Below are 22410 nucleotides of genomic sequence, written 5' to 3'. Positions count from 1 at the left end.
CTAAAATGCCAACACTGTCTTTCAGAAGTTACAATTATCACATTGTACCCCATTTGAGTGCCCCATTCTATCTTCAAGATCGAAAGTAAATCATGCAGTGGAAACTATCAAGGTATCTCCCCCTCGTCGTCCATAGCAGAGAAAATCCTAACATGCAGTTTCTGGAATCTCCTGCTTCCTGTGGCTGAGACAATCCTCCCAGAGACACAATGTGGCTTTAGACCTTCCAGTGGAATCTTTGACATGGCCTTTGTTGCCAGACCAATCCAAGAAAATGTCGAGAACAACACCAGCAACTCCTCATTGCATTCACTGATCCGACCAAAGCATTTGACTTAGTAAATTGCAAGATTCTTTGGATTGTGCTCTAAAGATTCGGATGTCCAAGAAACTTCATCACAATCCTGCAATTATTTCATGATGATATGACTACAATTGTCTTGAGTGGTAAATCTGAAACAGATGCCTTCAAAATCTGGACCAGGGTCAAGCAAGGATGTGTAATAGCTCCCATACTATTTACAATCTACTTGACAGTGGCTATTCACCTCATCAAAGAGCAACTGTCCTGTGGTGTCAGCATTAAATATCATTTAGATGGGAAACCCCTTAACCTCAGTTGCCTCCTTGCCAAAACTAAACTGACCACCATAATAATACATGATCTACAGTTTCTTTTTATTTATTCATGGGATGTGGGCTTCGCTCTGCCAGTATTTATTGCCAACCCCTAGTTGCCCTTGAGAAGGTGGTGGTGAGCTGCCTTCTTGAACTGCTGCAGTCCATGTGGTGTAGGTACACCCACAGTGCTGTTAGGGAGGGAATTCCAGGATTTTGACCCAGCAACAGTAAAGGAACTGCAATATATTTCCAAGTCAGGATGGTGAGTGACTTGGAGGGGAACTTCCAAGTGGTGGTGTTCCCATCTATCTGCTGTCCTTGTCCTTCTAGGTGGTAGTGGTTGTGGGCTTGGAAGGTTCTGTCTAAGGAGTTTGCAGATGACTGTAATGTTGTACGCTGCACCTAATTTGCAATCCACTCTCAATCTCTTCAATTCTGCCTGCAAGAAATTCGGCCTGCTTTTGAATGTTGCCAAAACAAAACTCATATCAACCCACGCCTGGTCAGCCAAATTTTCCACCTCCCATATATGTTGAAGGAGAGACTCGAATATGTTGAGCACTTCCCATACCTTGGCAGCCACCTCTCTTAAAAGGCCACCACTGATGAAGAATTCCAAACATTGACGAGGATCAACTGCCCCAGCAAAGCCTTCTACAAACTATGGCAGCAAGTGTTTGAGAACAAAGACTCTTCAAGTTAACAAGAGCCCAAGAGTACAGAGCAGTTGACATCACCACAATCCCGTACTGCAGTGAGACCTAGAATGTGCATCAGTAATACATAAGAGCGCTAGAAAAATTCCATCAGCAATGCTTCCAGCGCATCCTCCAGAATCAATGGAAAGACCATCAAATTAACGCTGGTGTCCCTCTTGAAGCCAGCTCCACAAGCACTCAAAAAAACCTGCAAAATCAACTTTGGTCTGGGCACTATGCCTGGATGATTGAAAACAATCGTCCCCGCCAAATCCTGTTTTCTCAACTCTCAAATGGCCAACATTCTAGGAAGGGACAAAGAAAATGCTTCAGACTCCCTGAAGCTCTCCTATAAACATGGCAATATTGACATTAATAACTGGGAGGAGCTTGCTACCAATTGATCAGAATGGCAACAACTTGTCCATCAAATTGCATCATGCTTTGAGTCCCAACATCTTAACAATGAGGCCTTTTCTCCCCGCCCCAGGGTTTACAAATCTTATTATCTATATTTAAATGTACCTCAAGAAGACAACAATTACAAAACTATTTTCTATATATGGTGTATCCACAGCAATGAGTTACATCTGTCCCAAAACATCCTCACACTGTACTCGCATAACATTAATATGTTGCAGTGTAACAATTGTACAAAAACATTTTTAGTAATTAATGTATGGAATAATCTTAGTTAAGGAATTATATTTTACAATTCATTTTACTTTTAAAACATGAACAAAAATTGGTATATTGGTTGAACTATATAGTGTTTGATGTAATTTTCATCAGCCTACAATTACCAATGTCTCTGCCGCCTTTTCACAAGCAGTTTTGTAATTCTCCTGAGTATTTTTCAGTTTATCCTGTAATGCCATCATCTCCTGTTCCAATTTCCTCCGATGCTGTAATGCTTCCTCTTTTTCCTGTTGTGAGCGGCCCAAAATTTCATTCAACTGCTTCTGCAATCCGGCAAGATTCTTTCCCAAAGTGTCTCCTTGGTTATAAGGCCTATAAACGAACAAAATTATTCCTCATTTCCCATAATGGCTGATTGCTTGAACACAGGGTGTATTTTAAAATTCTAATATTACCAAAGTTCAAAAAGCATGCGTTGAATAACTACAACAGACTGAAAGTCTAACCTGATTTCTCGAATACCAGAATCCAGTTTTTTCCTGAGTTCAGAGACACGAGCGGCCACCTCCTCTGGATGAATCATGGTCTTCATTGCCTGATTCATATGTGCCTGCAGCTCCTGAAGCTGTTCCTTCAACATACAGTTATCAGTCTGGAAAGATCACAATATTCATATTATAAGTATCCATTATCTTCAATGTGTGTTTAACAGAATCTGTTTTCTTGGCTAAATAGGGTTGCAATTATTATGCAGATTACAGGTTCTGACTTATATCTGTGGAATATGCATTGCTACCAGTCACACTGCAGTCAAAAACGAATGCTGATCATGTACAAAACTCCACTCCCAAATGACTAAATTTTAATAGTGCCCCTCAAGACAATAGGAATAGGTCATTTTCCCTTTTAGCATCTTGTGTCAGCACCAAGTAATGCTAGGTTTGGGTTCAAATGCTAAAATAAATCTTCCTTTACTCTGCCCCAACAGTATGTCACAACTTCGAAGTTAGATGGTTAATTATGAAGAATTTTAAGATGTGGACCCACAACTAAGAGAGGAGAATCTAATTTATGAATTGGCCATATTTTTTAAACACAGGTCCCCTAGGTAAAAGCATTAACTCACTGTACTACAAACTCACTATCATAAATGGTGATGTCATTTTTAAATTTGGTTGATATGTCAGCAAAAAAAATTGAAAAATGTAGTTCGTCAACCATTCCTAGTTTTGTTTTAGTCGCAAAAACATGTTATGTTCCCATTTTAAAAATAAAGAGGAAGCCTCCCTGAACAGCTAGTGCAGTATTTCAATCAGCTGGTGATGAGAATATCACTGATATTTCTCTAGCAGTAACAACCTCTTTGAAGGTCTAGGATCAGGCCTATTTTATGATCACACAATAAAATGAAAATAGCAAACATTTCTGAACTATACTGTAAAAGAGGATGAATCCTTGATTATGAACGCTAAATACACTGGGTAAATTTATCACAGTTATTTGGTGTTGCAAAGTTATTGCCAAATTAGCACACGTAACATAATTTGCTGTTCCTTGATATCGGTGTGTTTAAAGAATTGGATCAAGTGTGAAGTGTAACAATAAAGCAGTAACTAAATTATGGCCAGTAATTTATAAAATAATAATTAAATTCTCAAGCTCCGTTTGTGAACTTCATGATCTTAAGCAAACAACACAACACAGTTTACAACATCAGACATAGCATTTTTTCCAAGATAATTTGAGTGAATTTACTCTAGGGATTCACATGACATTTTATCAACATATTAGATATACATTGTGATAGGTATCCTTTGTGTATTCTAAGTTTATAACGTAAGGTTGAGTCCAGGACTAATTTTTCAAATAATAATATGCACAGTTTAAGCACTTTTCCAATATAAATATAATGAACAACTTAATACATTTTCAGATATCACATAGTAGATTATTCCATAGGTAGGAATCAGTGTTATTTTGTTATGAGATCACTCCTCAATGCTGTAGGACATTAAATGAATATATAATGTTATTAGGAAAAAAGTGTAGCAATTGTGTATCCTAAGTAACTGTCAGTCAGAATTGACTTACCTTAAGACCTTTTAGCTGTGCAATTAACTTCTTGTTTTCATGCTCCTTTTCAGCCACTATTTGAGCTTGTGCTATGGCATTCTCTAGTGCTTGTCTTTCTTTTTCCAGCTCAGCTTGCAGGGCAGATTGTTCCATCTAGAAAGTAAATATTCCACTACATTAGCAGACTATTTTTTTTAGACCTTCCTGTGTAGAGAATACAAACATATTCATTTTAAGAAACTTAAAGGCTCAAGAACGTTCAAGTCTCTCCCAATGTCTGGTAACCAAGGATGCATCTGAGCTCTTGGGAGCAGGTAGATCAAATGTTGAACAGTGCCATATGTTACGCTTGTAAACTGATCCAGTGAACACGTAATACAGTTCTTTACAGTTCCAGTGTCTTCTGACTATCTGAATCATAATTTCATATAAATGATTAGGAACCTCTAGAATTTTACCAAGATTCAAAGAGCATAAGTGTTTTAAATGAAGTTACATCATAATGTCATAATAATCATCAGGGAATGGAATATTTTTCACTATTTATACAAAATAATCCACAGACAATCAAAGAAGATGTGCAAGAGAACTACTTATTAAAAATAAAATACTGAAGGGCCAGCTTTCTTTCATTTAGATCTTAAACAAAATTTGCTCTTGTCCTACAGTTCAGAACTACCTTAATTGGTTTCAAATTATGCCTTCTAGTCCTGTTTTATGCCTTTGTTCAAAGCTCCCCGTGTCAGAGAAATGGTCGCTGATTTCCTTTACTTATTGTTCTTGTGTGTATCCCTCCCTCATAACAGCAGAAAACCCAACAAAAACATGGGAGAGAAAATTGATACATTTCAAAAACAAAGGAGAAATAAATGAAAACAAAGCAAGAATAAAACAAATGATAAAGGCAGTAAAAAGGAAGCAAAAGATCATACAGAAGCAAGAAAAAGATAGTATTTTTAAAATAACAGTGAGGATATAATTGCATGATGCGTTGCCCCAACAAAATGCAAGAACATGCAGATAATATTTCCGCTGTTTCTGGGTGCTTCCCAGGGTGAGATACCAAATGGAGACCAACTGTTTTCTCCTTGAAATTGGCAAGGAGCCTAGATGGGTTATTCCAGCCATGATGTAGTAGTTGGTTTAGAATAGCACTGATGGAAGTTTGGAACAAGTCAGCTTTGTAAACAGTGGCTGCACAAATTGCATGGTGTGAGACTGAGGAGAAAAAATGAACTTATACTTGCAGCAATCAGAAAGGAAGAGTTCTCCCAAAGGCTCTACAAGCTTAAGCAGTGAATAGCTGAACCACATGAACTAGGAAAGCATGTGTGGTTAATCATTCTCAACCGAGGCAACATTGTAATTGCCTGTAGCGTCACTGGGCTGACTAGAACAAAAACCCAGGATTTCTATTCCTAATGGCTATCAAGCAACCCTTGCTGGTGCATCAAGCAAGAGGAGCATTGGGTTTGGTTGTAATATCCTTGCATGCAAATGACTTTCTGATGCTATCAAAGTTCATACACAAACAATGGACACGTAGGCGAGTTATCAAAGGGTATCCAACATTTGTGGAACCTAAACTCTAGATAAGGGTTAACATTTTCAGAGAGTTTGGTAAGCACAAAAATCAAGATTCAAAAATAAAAAAAAACACTAGAATATGGGAAAAAGTCTTTATAAGTAACCTTAGTTGACTAATGTGATTTTGATGTATTTTTGCAATGAACAAAATGCCCGATTATATAATGCTCCAGTGCTTTTATAATATCATTCTGGTCAAAGATCTTCCCAATTTCAGGGAAGTACAGGCTGATGTGAATTTGCTGAAACGTAGGGATGGCTGAAGTCTATGCTGTTGCCAACACTTTGCTTCTGGAGTGTATGTGCCTCCTCACTTAGAAATGCATTATCAGAGGCAGCACTATAAAAATAAATTAAGCAAAAAACTGCAGATGCTGCGAAATGAAGCAAAAACAGAAAATACTGAAAAGAGAAAAACAAATTTTCCAAAATAATGGATTGGATTTTGCAGGCAGCAGTGAAGCAACGACACTTGTGGTTGATCTCGAAGAAAGCTGCCTACAAAGATATAGCGATGACTGTAACCTGGTTGTTCCCTCTCCTGACAGCAGTTTAAATCAGTAGCCTAGCCAAGGGGACCTCTTGGCATGCAGCAAGTGTTGTCAGCAAACAGGTAAGCAACAATCATACTGAAGTATTCACACGTGGCAAACCAGAAAGTTAAAAGCACTTACTTAAATTTTCAGATAACAAAATAAATGATTATTTTTGTTTCTATAATTAATGCAGATAAAATAAGTTTTTGAAAGAATATTGGACAAAATTTTTAGCTCGACGGGTGAGCGCACACCCGACCCACTCAAGCATGAAATGACACGCATTGACATTGGCCGAGTGTGCCAACATCAACACGCAGTCACGCAATAGTTCGGTTGGTGGGCACGCGCCGGAGTCGGCAGCGTGCCCGCCAACAATTAAAAAGCCTGTTAAGGCCAGTAAGCAATCAATTAACTTACATTTTTTGCAAAAGGCCAAGTGACCTTTACTTTTTTTAGAAACCTCATCCATGGGCAGGATAAGGTTTTCAGCCCGTGGATGAGGTTTCCAAAAGCAAATAAAAATAAAATAAAAGTAATAAAATTTAATTAATAACATGTCCCTGCTCATCTGACAGAGTCACATGAGGGGACATGTTTCATTAATTTTTTATTTCTTTATCATTTTTATTTATAACTCATCTCCGAGGCAGCTCTGTAAGGGGGATTATGAAGCGCTCACTTGCATGTATGTGCAAAGTTCGCACTCGCTCTGCTCACACTGCCCCCCCCGCCGTCCGCACCGGCAGTGCTGAGTGCTGCCGCTTGCATTTCATGCTGGACTTAATTGACCTACCAGTGTGAAATCACATTCCAGCCCCGATCGCAGGCAGTAGTCAGCTTGCTGACCTCCCCCGCCGGGCCCGCCCGACTTGGGTGAAATTCTGCCCATTGTTTTTAAAACGTGGATTTCTTTTTTATTATGGAGGAAGTTGACATCTCACGAATTTAAAATTAGCTTCTCAGCACCAGTGAGGATGTTTGGCAGTTATTATGAAATTGGTACACTAAAAAAAACCCTAGTTTTACCTCAGTTTAACAAGGTGCAATTTTCTGAAAGGCTTTTACAGTGAGACTAATAGTGGAAGTTCTCATCAATACCACTGATTGCAGTCTGGGAGTGTCTCTATAGTGCATCCTCTGGAGAAGCACAGTATCACTTAAGGCAACTTCTGTATTTCTGCATTATTTTGCCCTTGTGTGGATTCCCAAAGTTGCTGTCCATTTCGGTGGAGTAATGATGGCGAAACGCTGAAAGTTTCATGGTCATTACCACTGCAAAATCCAGGCCACAAGATTTGTGTGGGAGATCTGCATTTCACCAAATGCTTTTCAATTAGAAATACACCATGAATGATTTGCAGCGAAGTTTCTGAAAATGATTGTATTACCATTTATGATCTTTCTTATTTTCTTATTAATTTCTTATTAATTAGTTATTATTAATTAGTTTCTTATTAATGGATAGTTGATTTATTAAATCCTCCATCAACATCACACAAACATTAAGATGGAACATCTTAATTGGTGGAACATTCCTTGTTCCAGTCCGACTCAGCCGCCTCCCACAACTCTTTATCTGTTACATCGATGACTGTTTCGGTGTTGCTTCATGGTCTCGTCTGGACCTGGAAAAATTTATTAATTTTGCTTCCAATTTCCACCCCTTCATCACTTTCACATGGTCCATCACTGACTCTTCCCTTCCCTTCCTTGACCTCTCTGTCTCAATTTCTGGTGATAGACTATCCACCAATATTCATTACAAGCCTGCCAACTCTCACAGCTACCTTGATTACAACTCCTCACACCCTGCTTCCTGTAAGGACTCCATCCCATTCTCTCAGTTCCTTTGCCTCCGTCGCATCTGTTTTGACAATGCCACTTTCCAAAACGGTTCCTCTGACATGTCTTCCTTCTTCGTTAACCGAGGTTTCCCACCTACGGTGGTTGACAGGGCCCTCAACCGTGTCCGACCCATCTGTCGCATCTCTGCCCTCACATCATCGTCTCCCTCCCAGAAACATGACAGGGTCCCCCTTGTCCTCACTTTTCACTCCACCAGCCGCCGCATTCAAAGGATCATACTCCGCCATTTCCGCCAACTCCAGCATGACGCAGCCACCAAACACATCTTCCCTTCACCCCCCGTCAGCATTCTATAGGGACCGTTTCCTCCGGGACACCTTGGTCCACTCCAACATCACCCCCAACACCTCAACCCCCTCCCACGGCATCTTCCCATGCAATCGCAGAAGGTGTAACACCTGCCCCTTTACTTCCCCCCTTCCTCACCATCCAACGGCCCAAACACTCCTTTCAAGTGAAGCAGCATTTCACTTGCACTTCCCTCAATTTGGTCTACTGCATTCGTTGCTCCCAATGCGGTCTCCTCTACATTGGAGAGACCAAACGCAGACTGGGTGACCACTTTGCGGAACACCTTTGGTCTGTTCGCAAGCATGACCCAGACCTTCCTGTCGCTTGTCATTTCAACACACCACCTTGCTCTCATGCCCATGTGTCTGTCCTTGGCCTGCTGCAATGTTCCAGTGAAGCTCAACGCAAACTGGAGGAACAGCATCTCATCTTCCGATTAGGCACTTTACAGCCTTCCGGACTTAACACTGAGTTCAACAACTTCAGATCATGAACTCTCTGCTCCATCCTCACCCTTTTTTGATTCCCTTTTTCCAATGTTTATTTTTTAATTTTTATATATTTTTCCCCACCCATTTCTATTATTATTATTTTTAAAATTTATTTCCATTCATTGTTTTAGCCTATTTCGATCTTTTCTCCCACACCGTCCCCTCCCTCCACCCCAACCCCACTAGGGCCATCCGTCACTTGCTCATCCTGCTTTCTACTCTTAATGTCACCATTAGCACCTCCTTTAGCCAGTATCACCACCATCAACACCCCTTCGACCTTTTGTTTATGACATCTTTCGCAATCTCCCCTTTGCCTCTACCTATCGCTGGCCTTCTATCCAGCTTCACCTGTCCCACCCCCTTTAAAGAGTTTATATTTCACCACATTTTTCCTTCTCTTTAGTTCTGAGTCATACGGACTTGAAACGTTAAGTCCGTCTTTCTCTCCACAGATGCCGTCAGACCTGCTGAGCTTTTCCAGCAATTTTTGTTTTTGTTATCACGCAAACATTGTCTGGTTATTATCATATTGTTCTTAGTGAGAATTTGCTGTACACAAAGTGGCTGCTGTCTTTCCTACCTTGCAAAAGTGACCACACTTCAAAAGCACTTCATTAGTTGCAAAGCACTTTGAGACATCCAGTGGTCATGATGTAAATGCAATTCTCATTTTCTTTTAAATTAACTTGAACATGTACGTAAAGCAATAGTCAACATAAGTTTATGGAATCAACAGCAAAGTAATACTGGAATCACTGAAAAAGGGCTTTAGTCACTTGTAAGTTTTACTCTAGTAATTAAATAAAGTACTTAATAAAAGTTCAAAAATTACAATGACCAGATATCTAATGGAAAACTCAACAGAAATTTTTCAAAAAAATTCAGACAATGAACCTTGAGTATACAATGCCATTCACTTTTCTTTCTTCATGCTGTATAAACATTGGTATAAATAAGCAAAGTATTTACTGCCTGAATACTCATGTATATTTCTCAAGACTCGCAATGAAAAATAAACACGGCAATTTTGGGAGAACGAATAAGAATCAAGCACTGAAATTGTAACTCACTTGACTAAGCTTCTGGAGTCGCTCCAGTTCTTCTCTAAGTTGGTTTGCTTCAATATCCCTTGCTTGCAGTTGAGATTCTAATTCAGCTTCATACTCACTGAGGTCACCCTGAGCTTGACGCAGGGATTCATTTAATTCCTGTTGCTCTTGTAAAGAATGTTCCAGGTCAGACATCTCCTACAATGAGAATCAAACATTGACTCTGCAGCTTACTAAACTCAATAAGGTTTAGGTTACCAATATTCTTCCATGTAAATCTATTACCTACTATTTAACTAGAGATGTTTCTATATTACCTGTTTGCATGGTACAGTGTAATAGTTGCAAACACATCTTTGCTTCTATAATGTGTTGTTTGCATAATTACAGCAGGGAAAGCAGAAATGTTGATATAAACAAGCAACTTTATTGTTCTTATTTTGCTACAATACGTTATACATTTAATAGTTAATACTCTATTATTGGCAGTTGCTGATTTGGTATTACTTAAGGTGATGAATACGTAGTTGATTAGCCCTTTACCATGATCAACACGAATATTAGAATTTCATGTGAAAGTGGTGCTGAATTGTAAATCTATATATTTTGTGAAAATTTATCCTTAAATTTTTATTTTGATCACCTTTCGTTGTAAGAAAATGGCATAATTCCTCAGGGTTCTAATGCACTCAAGTACATACCTTTCTCAAGTGCTCTGCATCCATGGCAACAACCTCTAGCTGATTCTTCTGTTGTTCCAGCTCAGCCAATCGATGCAACAGTGCCTCCTTTTCCTTCTGCAGCTCTGTACATTCCTCCCGGGCTTGTTTTGCCTGCCCTTTCACGCTCTCCAAATATTCCTGCAGCCCAGCAATAATACCCTCCAGGTCCCGCTTCAGTGCCTCATTAGCTGCTATCTGGCCTATTAAAAATGCATTAGGACAAGTTAACCCTTAAAGCACTTGTCACAGCACTTGTGTGCACCATTAGGGAATTCTGATTAATTCAGCAGGATCAAATATTACAAATAATACAACTCATTAAATTGCAGCCCTTTCTCAAGGCATTACATATGCAGATATATTTTCTCCCAACCCAAAATTTAGGTTTGGACCCTCATTATGACCTGCTAAAGCTTAACTTAAAATAAAATAAAGAAAAAACAGCTCTTTACAAACATGCTCCTTAGGAATTCTCTTAAGATTTCAACAGGGCACACTCATTTGCACAATATGCTGTTTGTTCATCTACAGAGGAGCCTTCCTCAGAGAATAAAAAACAATTTTTAACAGCTACACCTTCTGTCAACTGTTCTTCCAGATCCTTGATATCCTCTGTTTCCTTAGCAATTCTAGACAGCATTCCTTCCAGACGCTTCTCCAACTGCTTGTATTGCTTGGACATCATGTCAAGTTGTTGGGCTTTACTGATCATTTGAGCTTTCAAATGTACCTAAGAAAAAACAATCCTATTTAATTTGAGTTGCTGTAAATAATAAATACCACAATTTAATTAAGACGTGACTGCGTTTTACATAATATTCAGCAATTTGAATAAAGTTATGGAACGTTAATTCTTTATCCTCTAATTTATTTTAATATTTTAATAACATCGTATCTATGTTTCAATGCATCATTAATAGAGTTGAAAGAATTGTGACTCCAACATGCTGTTTTATACAATAGTAGAAAACATGGCACCACGAGGAGGCACCAAGCAGTGGGAATATTGCTTCTGGACAGTGACAATGCTCTTGTGGACAGCGTGGAGTTGCTTCGGCACTGTCCAACAAACCATTAAAGGAGGATGGGATTGGGGCAAAATAACCATAGATATTCAAATAAAAAGATGAGAAATAGAACTCTAAACTGCCCTTGATTTTATACTTTTTAAGTACACAGTAGGATAGATTTTCTAATCAGGCTCTGGCTTTGCAGGCTCAGCTTTACTTTAATTGTATGGTCAAATGCCCTGGCCATACTGGACCTGGTTTTGGGATTTCTCTTGGGGATGGCTCAGAACTTGTACACTGGCAGTCCTTAATGGGCTGATTAAAAGAGATGATGGATAAATTGAAGGGATATCATCACATGAAGATAAGTAGCTAGATATGTATAACAATAAAGACGTTGGTTGCTTTACAAAGGCTTATAATATTTTGAATTTGTATTTCAATTGTTCGAAAGGCTGCATGTCTAATTAAAACATCTGGCACAACCCTGTGGATAGAACAATAAATATGGAGACACACAACACTCCCAACTCCATGCAGGATGATGTGATAGCAAGGTTAACTCTGCCTGTTTTTCCCAGGTTTCTTACCCTTGAGCAACAATTTAACATGTCTGGAACTAGACTGCATAAGATGATTTGAGGGTGCAAGTAAATTTTACTGTCATTAACAATCATATAGTGCATGTTAACAAAACTCTTCATCTGGCTCTCTGCTGACTTAGAGCTGGGCCAGCTGATTTCATGTCGTCATTGCAAGATAGGTAAATCACTCCCTGTAAATGCTAATGGAGGAGGATACTTGTAGATGGGTGAAGTCTGCCTCTAATGCAATCCCTCTGCCTGGCATCCTTCTATTACTGAGCTTCCCGCTACAAAGTTGTGGCGGGTTGGGATGTTGTAAGGGCGAGGGAACTCTGTTTAGGGAAGTCGCTGACCCAATATCATTGACATTGGGCAAAAAAGCAAGTATCATAACACTTGGTATAAGGTTTACTGGAGATAGGAGAAAAAAAGAGAGAAATTAAGAAAAACTATTTGAGAAATAGCCTCAAAATGCTGCTACAAATTTTACTATAGGAGTTCTTAAACACATTCCATTACAAGTGCAATCCAGGGACTGCGCCCAAGTGAGCATTATCAGAAATTGCACAGGTAGCAAAATGATATCCTGTAGCACAATTTCAATACTTTTAATTGCAAACAGGTGGGCACTCATGGCACTAGACAATTAACAAAATGGTGATAATCTGAAAAAAATCGATTTTCATCCATTTTCCCATCAGTCTGATCACTTTATGCCACCTAATCCTTTGTATCCTTGGGGAAAGCTAACCCAGTGACAGTCAGATTAGTTATGCCTGTTTTCCAAAAAAGGAAATTCTTTATTCTAAGGTAAAAAGTCTTATGTCTGAGGCACAGTGGTGGTCTTATTTTAGGGTTGACGGATAATTCATAAGGTATAACTGCTGCTATATATGGTTTGTATGAATTGACAGCATTTCAGGGCCAATTTAGCATCATTTTGAAAAAAATACTCCAGTATAGGTTCACGAGAATTGTTTTTATAGGGCTTACCTTAGCATGTAGTAGATACTTATGCAAAAAGTGAAGTTGTTACGGAAACTAATGACACACATCATAATTTTATCAATTCACAAATGGCTGCCTTCTGCATTAGAGTTATAGGGATCATTGCTTCTTGTGTGCATTTTCAGAGTACCACATTGCTTGAAAATAGCACATAATCATGTCATAATCTCATGCAATATTTAAAAGAACTGTCCACTGAGAAAGCAACTCCGACAGATGTACAACAACATTTTATTTCAATTCAATAACTGGTTCAGTGCTGAAGCTACAGCAGTACAGACATAACATCAAACACTTGACCAGTTGGGTAAAAATGAGCACAGGAACAGTCTATGCCTACAACCATCCTGACGTACAGAATAGCTGTATGCAAATTGGACTTTAAATATAAAACGCTAATATATTTAAACTCAGTTTCTTACCCAAGCTAGTGTCAGAGATTGGACCAACACTCATATTTTTTATATGACTCATCCCCCACCCCAGAATGTTCCTTTACATACACAACAGATTTTCACAAATGATTTTATACTTACCTGAACGATCACTGATATGGAGTGAAGTATGGAAAAAGTATTCCATTGCGCAGAATTTCATTGAAATATTCAGGGCATGAACTTAATTCAAAGTTGGAACTTCTCTCTCAGATATAGCTTTTATCATTTATATTGTTAAAAATATCTGCAGTGGTATTATGTCTCAGCTGCTTCCAGTGGGCAGCTGGTGGATACACTAACCAAAGTAATGTGTTATACACAATTGAAATAGAGTTTGGCTGTAGTTCCATGCTATGACTACTCACCTGTCCACACTTGAAAAATAGAAAAATCCCGCCAATTGTATTTTTATCACTACCACCAGATCTAAACTTCAGATATCATCAACCGCTCCCAGGTACTGCTTGTCAGAAAATGCCATTTCATATTTATAATAATTCAACAGTTTAGGACAGGTAAAAGAATGTGCTTAATCAGTAATTAGGTTAGAATGACCTGAGTGAGTGAATAAATTAGTTATTTACAAAATGTATGAGGAGAATGAGAACATAAATCTAGCGGTCATGTATGCAATTAACTAGATGACAAACAAACCTTAAAACCATTTTTACTGTATAAAGTGGCGATTAACAGAACATTGTTGTCAGTGACCGAAAGGGGGAGAGAGAGATATTGGCAGTTAATGATCAATGGGGTGTACATTTAAGAATGTTGTAGATCAAATAGACCATAACAAAATAATTATAATGGATGCTGCAGTGATAATTTGGGGTATGAGCCATAAGTTTCCTGCTCAGAACCACAGTTATTCTGAACAGCTGTGGTGCTTTCTTCTTTACTTCCAAACTACTTCTAAAATGGCACAGCAACAAGAACAAACAGGCTACAAAAATTCAAATTTAAAGACAGCCCACATTTCCTTCAGGTTTTGTTGCACAGCACAGGAAGGCTGAAACGCCACGACGAAATGCACAAAGTTCTAATAAAAGCTTATCTGAATAGTTTATAGGATACAGATTCAAAATTCATAGAATAAAGACACAACTGCACATTTACAGGGGCCTATATTTTTCTCTTTCCACAGTTAGTAACAACCCTTATTCAATAAGAATTTTTTTAACCAAAATCTGCATGGCTGTGCCTAGTGATTCATTTCAGAAGTCGCCATCCCATTTGAATCTATCATCATGAATCATTTTAAATTGGCCTATTGACCTGTGACACTGCTTTTGCCTTCCATAAACAGTTGGATTGGCACATTTCTAGCAAACTTTTCAAATAGTTTGCTTTCTAGAGGGAGAGGGGATAAGACTTAATTTAAAAGAAACATCATCACAAACTGGGGCATTGAGGATGGGGCCACATCCTCTCATTAAGCTGACTGCTCCTACCAATCCAGATCCAACCTGACTGCAGAATCAGTATAACACAACCTAACTCCTAGTCAGCCCAGATGCAACCTGACTCCTGCTGACAACACAGGCATGTCAATTATTGTTGGCCCAAACAAAACTAGACGCCATCCTTGTCATCAGCCCGGACTCAATCTGACCTTTGCCATAAGACCAGACTCAATCATAATTAGCCATCAGCCCAGACCTGACCCAAATCCCACTGCCGGCCCAGATCCTTGCGTAATCCAAATTCTCAGCCAAGACTTGACCGCACCTCTTCAGATAGCCTGGGCACAATTCAATCTCTAGAGGTCAGCTGACCTGACCTGATGTGACCCAACCACAGCTGCAACAAAATGCAAGCATTAAACCTGTGAATTTCATCAATGTCAACATAATTGTGACATTTTGTTCCACGTTTAGTACCTCTCTTTCTGTTATTATATATGGTAACTAGCGAAACTTCTATCCCTTTGTGAGTGTTCCACAAATTCTTTGCTATGTAGTGGTTGCTTTCTTCCTCAATGTTTATTTTTTTGTCTTTTGCTATTGGCCTTATCAGAGGTTGCTGATTGCCTACAGGCAGGTGTTGCTATATTCTTAAAATACTAAGATGGTGTTAAATCAGTTAGATTTCTTTTTAATAATGGAGCTTTAGAATCCAATTTTTAAAAATATGCACATACTTCAATATTCAAGCATGTGCAGATTATATTAGAAACTAAAATTCTTTTTGGAAAAGTGATTTTCATTAGCTTGTTCAAAGAATTTTGGGATCATTCTTTGGTTCTGTATAACTTTTAAATCCACAATTTTCCAACATTAGAGATACACAAAAAATATTTTTGCATATAAAAATACAACTAATATACAACATAATAATGCAATTTGTAAGGTTCACAACACAATTAGTACTTAAAAAGTTGAAAGTGTTAAACTCTACTGGAACTTGCATTGTCGTGTGTTATCAATGGTTAGCAATTAGAACACTTATGTTGGCACACTACTACATTAGCCTTCATTTTCTGTTCCTTTTTCTATAAATAACCCAGAAGCACAATAAAAACCACATAAGTCACACATGATGTGAAGTCTACGTTCAACACAATGCAGCTTGTGAGTACATAAAGAAACCAACTAAATAAGTAGCTAGCAAACAGCAAAACGCCTTTACTATAAACGTATGGATATTGTATACAATTACAAAACAATTCTTTAAATTCTGCTACTGATAAATTTAAAAAGTTTTAAATGGTATACAAAAGTAAGTTCTTCTACTCTGCCTAAACAAGCTGCAAGTCAAATGCTTCAGCCAGCTCCCTTTCCCTCAAGCTTCCTGTTCTCATTACTCACATTAGTTTTGCTGACTTGGAGCTCTTGCAACTTGAAGAAATTTCTTAAAACTTTAGTCAAAAATTTTTCGTTCACTTGTTTTACATGATAGAGATCAGCCTTTATTGCTTTCACTTATTTTACATGAGCATGATAGAGATCAGCCTGTTCATTTTCCGGAGAATTGCAGTTATACCACATGCTTCAAATCACAACACAGGAAGTGCTTTGTGCAGCCAATCCAAAGCAGCTGATCTAACTGCTTCTCTAATCTCCCCAGAGGCAGCGCTCCTGCAGCCCTCATCACAGCTAACTGCCAGCCACAAAAGCATACAAACCAACTGAGAATGTTACACATGAGATCAATTGAATGGTTTGAGTCTCAGTCTTAACAAGGTACAGTGTAAATCATTAACATACCACCTATCAATGTATCACCTCGTAACTGAACAATCAATATAATCAATCAGTGCATGCAACAGTTAAGCCTAATTATGCTCCTTGCTACTTGGCATGATTCCAAAGAATTTAGGACTTTGTTAGCTGCCCAAGCTGAACAGGCCTCAAGCCTGAATTGTGAGCATTAATGTAACTATCGACATCAACTCAGTCACTCTCCTAGAATTAAAAAGGAAACTCTTTTTCAAACAATTTTGCTGTTGTAACATGTCTACACATTAGATTGGCTAAACTTAAAAGAAACACTGCAAATACAGACTGGATTCACAAAGAAGCTCGAGTTAGCCCACAGCTGTTGACACTTTTAGCTGCATCACAGCTTCTGCATTCTAAGAATGTGGAACACAACAGCACTTTGATCAGAACAACAAAAAAAGTCCCAAAGCTATCTCTTACATTCATTCCACATTGCTAGCATTTAACTCTTTCATTAACCAGTTGTGATAACTCAGGTCTCAGCAAAGCACAAAGCATATCAGTCAAGTACAGTTCAAAAATTACTAAAATTTTATCTTTTTATGAACATCACAGATTAGACATGCAACACAACACAAACAGTATAATTATGCTAGTCAGCAGACTTGTTCACTAGTAATCATAATTACTCTCCCCAATGAATTTACCATCACCAATACATGCTTTTTTTGTTCTCTGTACATTAGCTCAACAATCAGGGGCATCTGGAGTTTCTAATTTCATTGCCAGAAATTTCAATTTAAAATTATCCAGATGTCATGACATTTTCCATTGACCATGGGCAGTGCAATTTTATGGTATCGATACTATTAACTGGTGAAACAGCACTGCTTGTGTTCCTGTGAGATGTGAAGGTCCGAAATACAGAAGTGCCATTGAATCTAACCTTGAATCTTCACAATGAACAATATGAATTTTCAAAGCAGAGGAGGTAATGCAATGAGTCAGCAGCTAACCCATCAAATTTGGGTGGATTTAAACCAAGATTCCAGGGTGAAAGGATGGCATTGTCACATATAATAGCACCTCATCTGGTACAATCACCTGCAAACATTTCACAACTCAGTATGCCAAACTAATTATTCACAATATACAATCCCTTTTCAGTAATCAGTGGCAAATTAACATTGGATAAATGTGTAATTTTTTTCTCAATGACTAATCCTTCAGAAAGGATATCATCACAAATCAACTTGGATGTCTTGACCAATATACCTGTTACTAAACTAATATCAAATACAAAGTAAAACTGCCCTCCAAAAATTTCACATATAAATTATGCAAAATAAAAGAATATCAGGTAGATGCATGTTATGCTAGAATGCTTGTAAATACTGACAAACTGCTTCAAAAAAATAGCTGGCAACTACAAAATGGCTGCAAGCATAGAATAAGTGAAAATTATACTCTTCCTTGTACTCTCATTAACTTTTTCATGAAATACAATTGTGGAAACTTCTGCACTGAAGGAGGCCATTTGGCCCGTCGGCCCGACTCTGGCTCTTTGAAAGAACAGTCATGCTTTGTCCCACGTTCCTGCTTTCTGTCCATTACACTGCAAGTTCCTCATCCTCAAGTATCTGTTCAACCCACTTTTAAAATTATTTATAGAATCAGCTTCCACCACATTTTCAGGTAGAGCATTCCAGATCCTGATAACATCAAATTTTACATTAGACGCATCATGCAAATCAGAGTTATATTGAAAGTGCAGTGAGGCACAAACCTTCACTTGTACTGGAGAGGGTGGGATAAGTATACGAAAACTCTGGGAAAAATGTGCTTTTGGATAGATCTGGGACATGCACCCTCAGAACGCCTTAATTCTGACCTTATATTTATTGCATCTTGCAGCATTTTGTATTCTATAATGAATAGGGTATTGAATATTTTGTAGATTTTTTAAAAAAGAAACACCCAATAGCAATGAGGGAAATTGAAACCAGTCTAATTAATTAGAGCTAAGGTCTGGACAAATTTAGAATTGCATACACACAATCCAAATAATGGCCCATGCCAACTGATGATACATTACACTGAGGGTCTGGAGCATGTTCTCTCAGAAAATTTTGAATTCTTTTACACAAAAAAATTGTTTACTTTGCCTATTTTGAACACTTTATTACAGTGCAATTGACAGATTATTTCCTTTAAAGCTATTTCAGCAGCTACTCTATCCTTTCATAGAGACACTCCAACTTCCCTTAGTTCAGAGGCACTCTACCCACTCCAATTGTCCCTCATTTCACTTACACCCACTATTTTGCCATTCTCACATGCTCTCTGCTGTAACTCCCAAGTTCACAAATGCACTTACCTTCTCCAATAAACTTCATTCACAAGCATACTTCCCCACACCCCAGTTCAGTGAGACACTTTCCCCTCCAATCATACCAGTTCATATTAACATTCATTTGTCCTCCCCTTTTAATTCACGTTATCAGTCTCCAACTCTTCACCCAGCTCACAATGGCACAGTTATCTCTCACCTTTCTAGAACTGTTCTTGGGCTCCCAACTCCTCTCATCTCTATTGTTCTCAGGTTCTCCACTCTCCTTCCCTCTCCCGCTCCAATGCCACTCTTTGGCTTTGCTCTAGCCTCACCAACACCAGCTTTGAGCTTTCCTCTCCACTGCTCAAGGCTTTTTCCTCCTTGTGTTGCTGCAGCTTTAATTTTGAATGTCGGTGCATGCTGTGATGAGGTCTCCTGATCTCACAATAGTTCCCACTGCAGTGCCTTTAAAAACTACTTTTTTGTGTAAAACATATATGGCTGAAATGTATGCAAGCAGTAGTGCAAATGTAAGAAAAAGGACAGGAAAAGACTAACATTCCCTTTTGTCCTGTTCTAAAATCAAAAGCAAATAGAATGTTTAATTATATTGTTAGTTTATTTGGGTATAAGTTAATAATATGTTAAAACTGCACAGGACCATAGCCACACCTTGAGAACTGTGTTCCGTTTTGTTAATCAATACACAAGAGGAACAGTCAAGCCATGTAAGTGATACTGAGATCAGCCACAAGGCTGATCCCCAGTGTCAAAGGAATGAGTTATAGAATCATAAAATATTAAAGCAAAGGAGGCCAACCAACCTATTGAGTCTGTGTTGGCTCTTTTGAAGAGCAATCCAGTTAGTCCCACTGCCCTGCTTTTTTCCCATATCCCTGCAACTTCTTTCCCTCCAAAAATGTATCCAACTCCCTTCTGAAGGTTACTCTTGAATCTGTATCCAGTACCCTATCAGGCAATCAATTCCAAATTCTAACCACTAGTTACATTAAAAAGCTTTTCCTCATGTCACCTCTGGTCTTTTGCCTATCATCTTAAATCTGTGTCTTCAGCCATTGGAAACTGTTTCTTTATCTAAACTCTTCATTATTTTAAACACCTCTATCAAATATCCTCCTAGCCTTCTCTGCTTTAAGGAAAACAATCCCAGTTTCTCCAGTCTCCAGTTTACGCAATCCCTCATCCCTAGAACCTTTCCAGTAAATCTCTTCCGTGCCCTCTCCAAATATCTTCTCCTTAACCAATGAGATTAAAGAATAGAGAAATAACAGAGGAAGGACAGAGAGGAGGGTGAATTCAATGTCAAATCGCGTACAGGAAGAGAGATAAAGAGGGGGAAGGAAATAATGGATTGAAAAGGAAAAAAGATAAGAAAAAAGTTCATAAAAAAATAAAATTTAAAAAACTGATATTCTTAAAATGTCCAGATAAGGAAATTGATTGGTAGTCATTAACAATTATCGCATCGTTAAAGGTCCATACAATATTAAATACTAGATGTAACTTTCTGTGGCCAATTAATGCACAAGTGCAACAATGTCATGAAAATCACAGGGAGGTTAAGCGCAATATGCCATTTTCGTGAAGCTAACAGGCAGAGCAGCACAAAACATCCAACTGGTTGATTCACAATTCACAGGTTCTCTCTTTCCTGTTACAAGCTGCTGATGGATTAGCACATTAATTATGGCATGTGCTGTTCAGATATTTATTTCAGAAAAATCTGGCTCATTATGTGTGGTTCTGAGCTGTATTTACATGACAATACAAAAATAAGCTATTTTTATAAGACACATTAAAATATCGCATTAGAAATTACAACTAATGCAGACAGAGCTCTTCATATTTACTCAATGTATTTAGACAGAATAGAAAAATCAACCTTTGAACACAATCTGTCACTTGACTTAGAAAAAGACTTCCAAGCTAATATTATTTATGTTCCATGGAAAGGTTGTGTCCATTTACAATGGTTTATGCCACAGGACTAATATACAATAAACTACATCTTTTTAAAAATGGGATACCCATATTCTTTCAGATATTTGCTGACATTATATATGCCATTTTTGATGATTTTGGCTGTTACCAGATAAAGGGCAACATTTTCCCCCGTCGGGTGGGGGTGGAGGGGAAGTGTGGGAGTGGGCGCGCTTCCGATCAACGCCCCCAATTGGGGGCATGCTGCCATTTTACGTGGGTGGGCAAATTAAGGCCCACCCACCATGATGTGCACCATGAAGCACTATGCGCTCCCTGTGCGAGCAGGGGGGATTCCGTCAGCCAGGAGTGCGCTCTTTCGCGCATGAGCTTGAAAGAGCACGCAGATCTCCCTGAGGCAAAGTGCTGCCTCAGGGAGATCGGCTCCGATTTACAACTTTCAATAAAGATCATTAAAAAATTTCCCTGCTATGTCCACTGTCACATGAGCTGGGACATGTCCATAACTTTTATTGTAAAATATTCTGCATTTTTAAAATCGCTTAGGAAACCTCATCCCACCCGTGGATGAGGTTTCATGTCTTTTCACAAGCCCGCCTGGGCTCCCGGCCTGCCCGCCAACCTTAAGGTTGGATGGGCAGGTCCATTAATGAGTTCAATTGGTTTTTTAATGGCCTTAAAAGGCTGTTGACAGGTCGGCGGGCGCACATCCGAGTCAGATGCGTGCCCACCGAGCTGACAATCTAAATTACGCGGGGTGACGTCGGGACACACGCCCAACGTCACCCTGTGTCATTTTATGCGTCAGCGAGCAGGCCCCGCACCCGCTCGCCAACCAGAAGATGCTGGCCCAAACGTTCTTCAGTGAAATGGCAATTCTCATGGATAGGTTGTATTTGCGCTAGTTTTCTTCACAGTCATTTCAGGGAGTACTTTTAACCTTTAAGTTTAATTCAATGCTTCAATGAAGGCCCTACGCCTGAGTTATTACTGCTGTGAAATTACATTCAAGGTCTTTTTTATTTGACAATAAAAGTGAAATTCCTGTTGAACCTCATCAGTTTCAAATGTGTTCCGCTCTCAAAATTGTTGAAAATTTTGTGAAAGAAATATGACACATCACAGGTTGACACCATACAACTAGCATTTTAATTAATCTCTAATTTTTATACCTAGAAAGAATTGAACTTTGCTTAGGTGGCCTGCATACACAAAAATATCAATAAATCATTACTCAAATCATTACTTCTTTTAAATAGTTGTTAAACCATGTAACAGCTTCAAAATATTCAATCATAAAACTAGATTTTTGTTCTACTGAATTTAATATACAAATT

General features: G+C 38.5%; 1 protein-coding gene across 2 annotated transcripts in view; it reads right to left on the bottom strand.

Annotated features, from left to right (window-relative positions):
* Positions 1-22410, bottom strand: part of cntrl (centriolin) — a 131856-nt gene that overhangs the window by 63937 nt on the left and 45509 nt on the right. For both annotated transcript variants that reach the window (XM_078549970.1, XM_078549971.1), the window contains exons 12-17: positions 11156-11309; positions 10559-10779; positions 9879-10055; positions 4050-4184; positions 2465-2610; positions 2123-2330 (exon numbers count right to left, since the gene is read on the bottom strand). In XM_078549970.1, coding sequence (XP_078406096.1) covers positions 2123-2330; positions 2465-2610; positions 4050-4184; positions 9879-10055; positions 10559-10779; positions 11156-11309 — 1041 coding nt within the window. The remainder of the gene's footprint in view (positions 1-2122; positions 2331-2464; positions 2611-4049; positions 4185-9878; positions 10056-10558; positions 10780-11155; positions 11310-22410) is intronic.

This window comes from Cetorhinus maximus, chromosome 10 (genome assembly GCF_964194155.1).
Source record: "Cetorhinus maximus chromosome 10, sCetMax3.hap1.1, whole genome shotgun sequence".
NCBI lineage: Eukaryota > Metazoa > Chordata > Chondrichthyes > Lamniformes > Cetorhinidae > Cetorhinus > Cetorhinus maximus.
The sequence above is the reverse complement of the archived record's forward strand: the minus strand, read 5'-3'. Positions and strand labels throughout refer to the sequence as shown.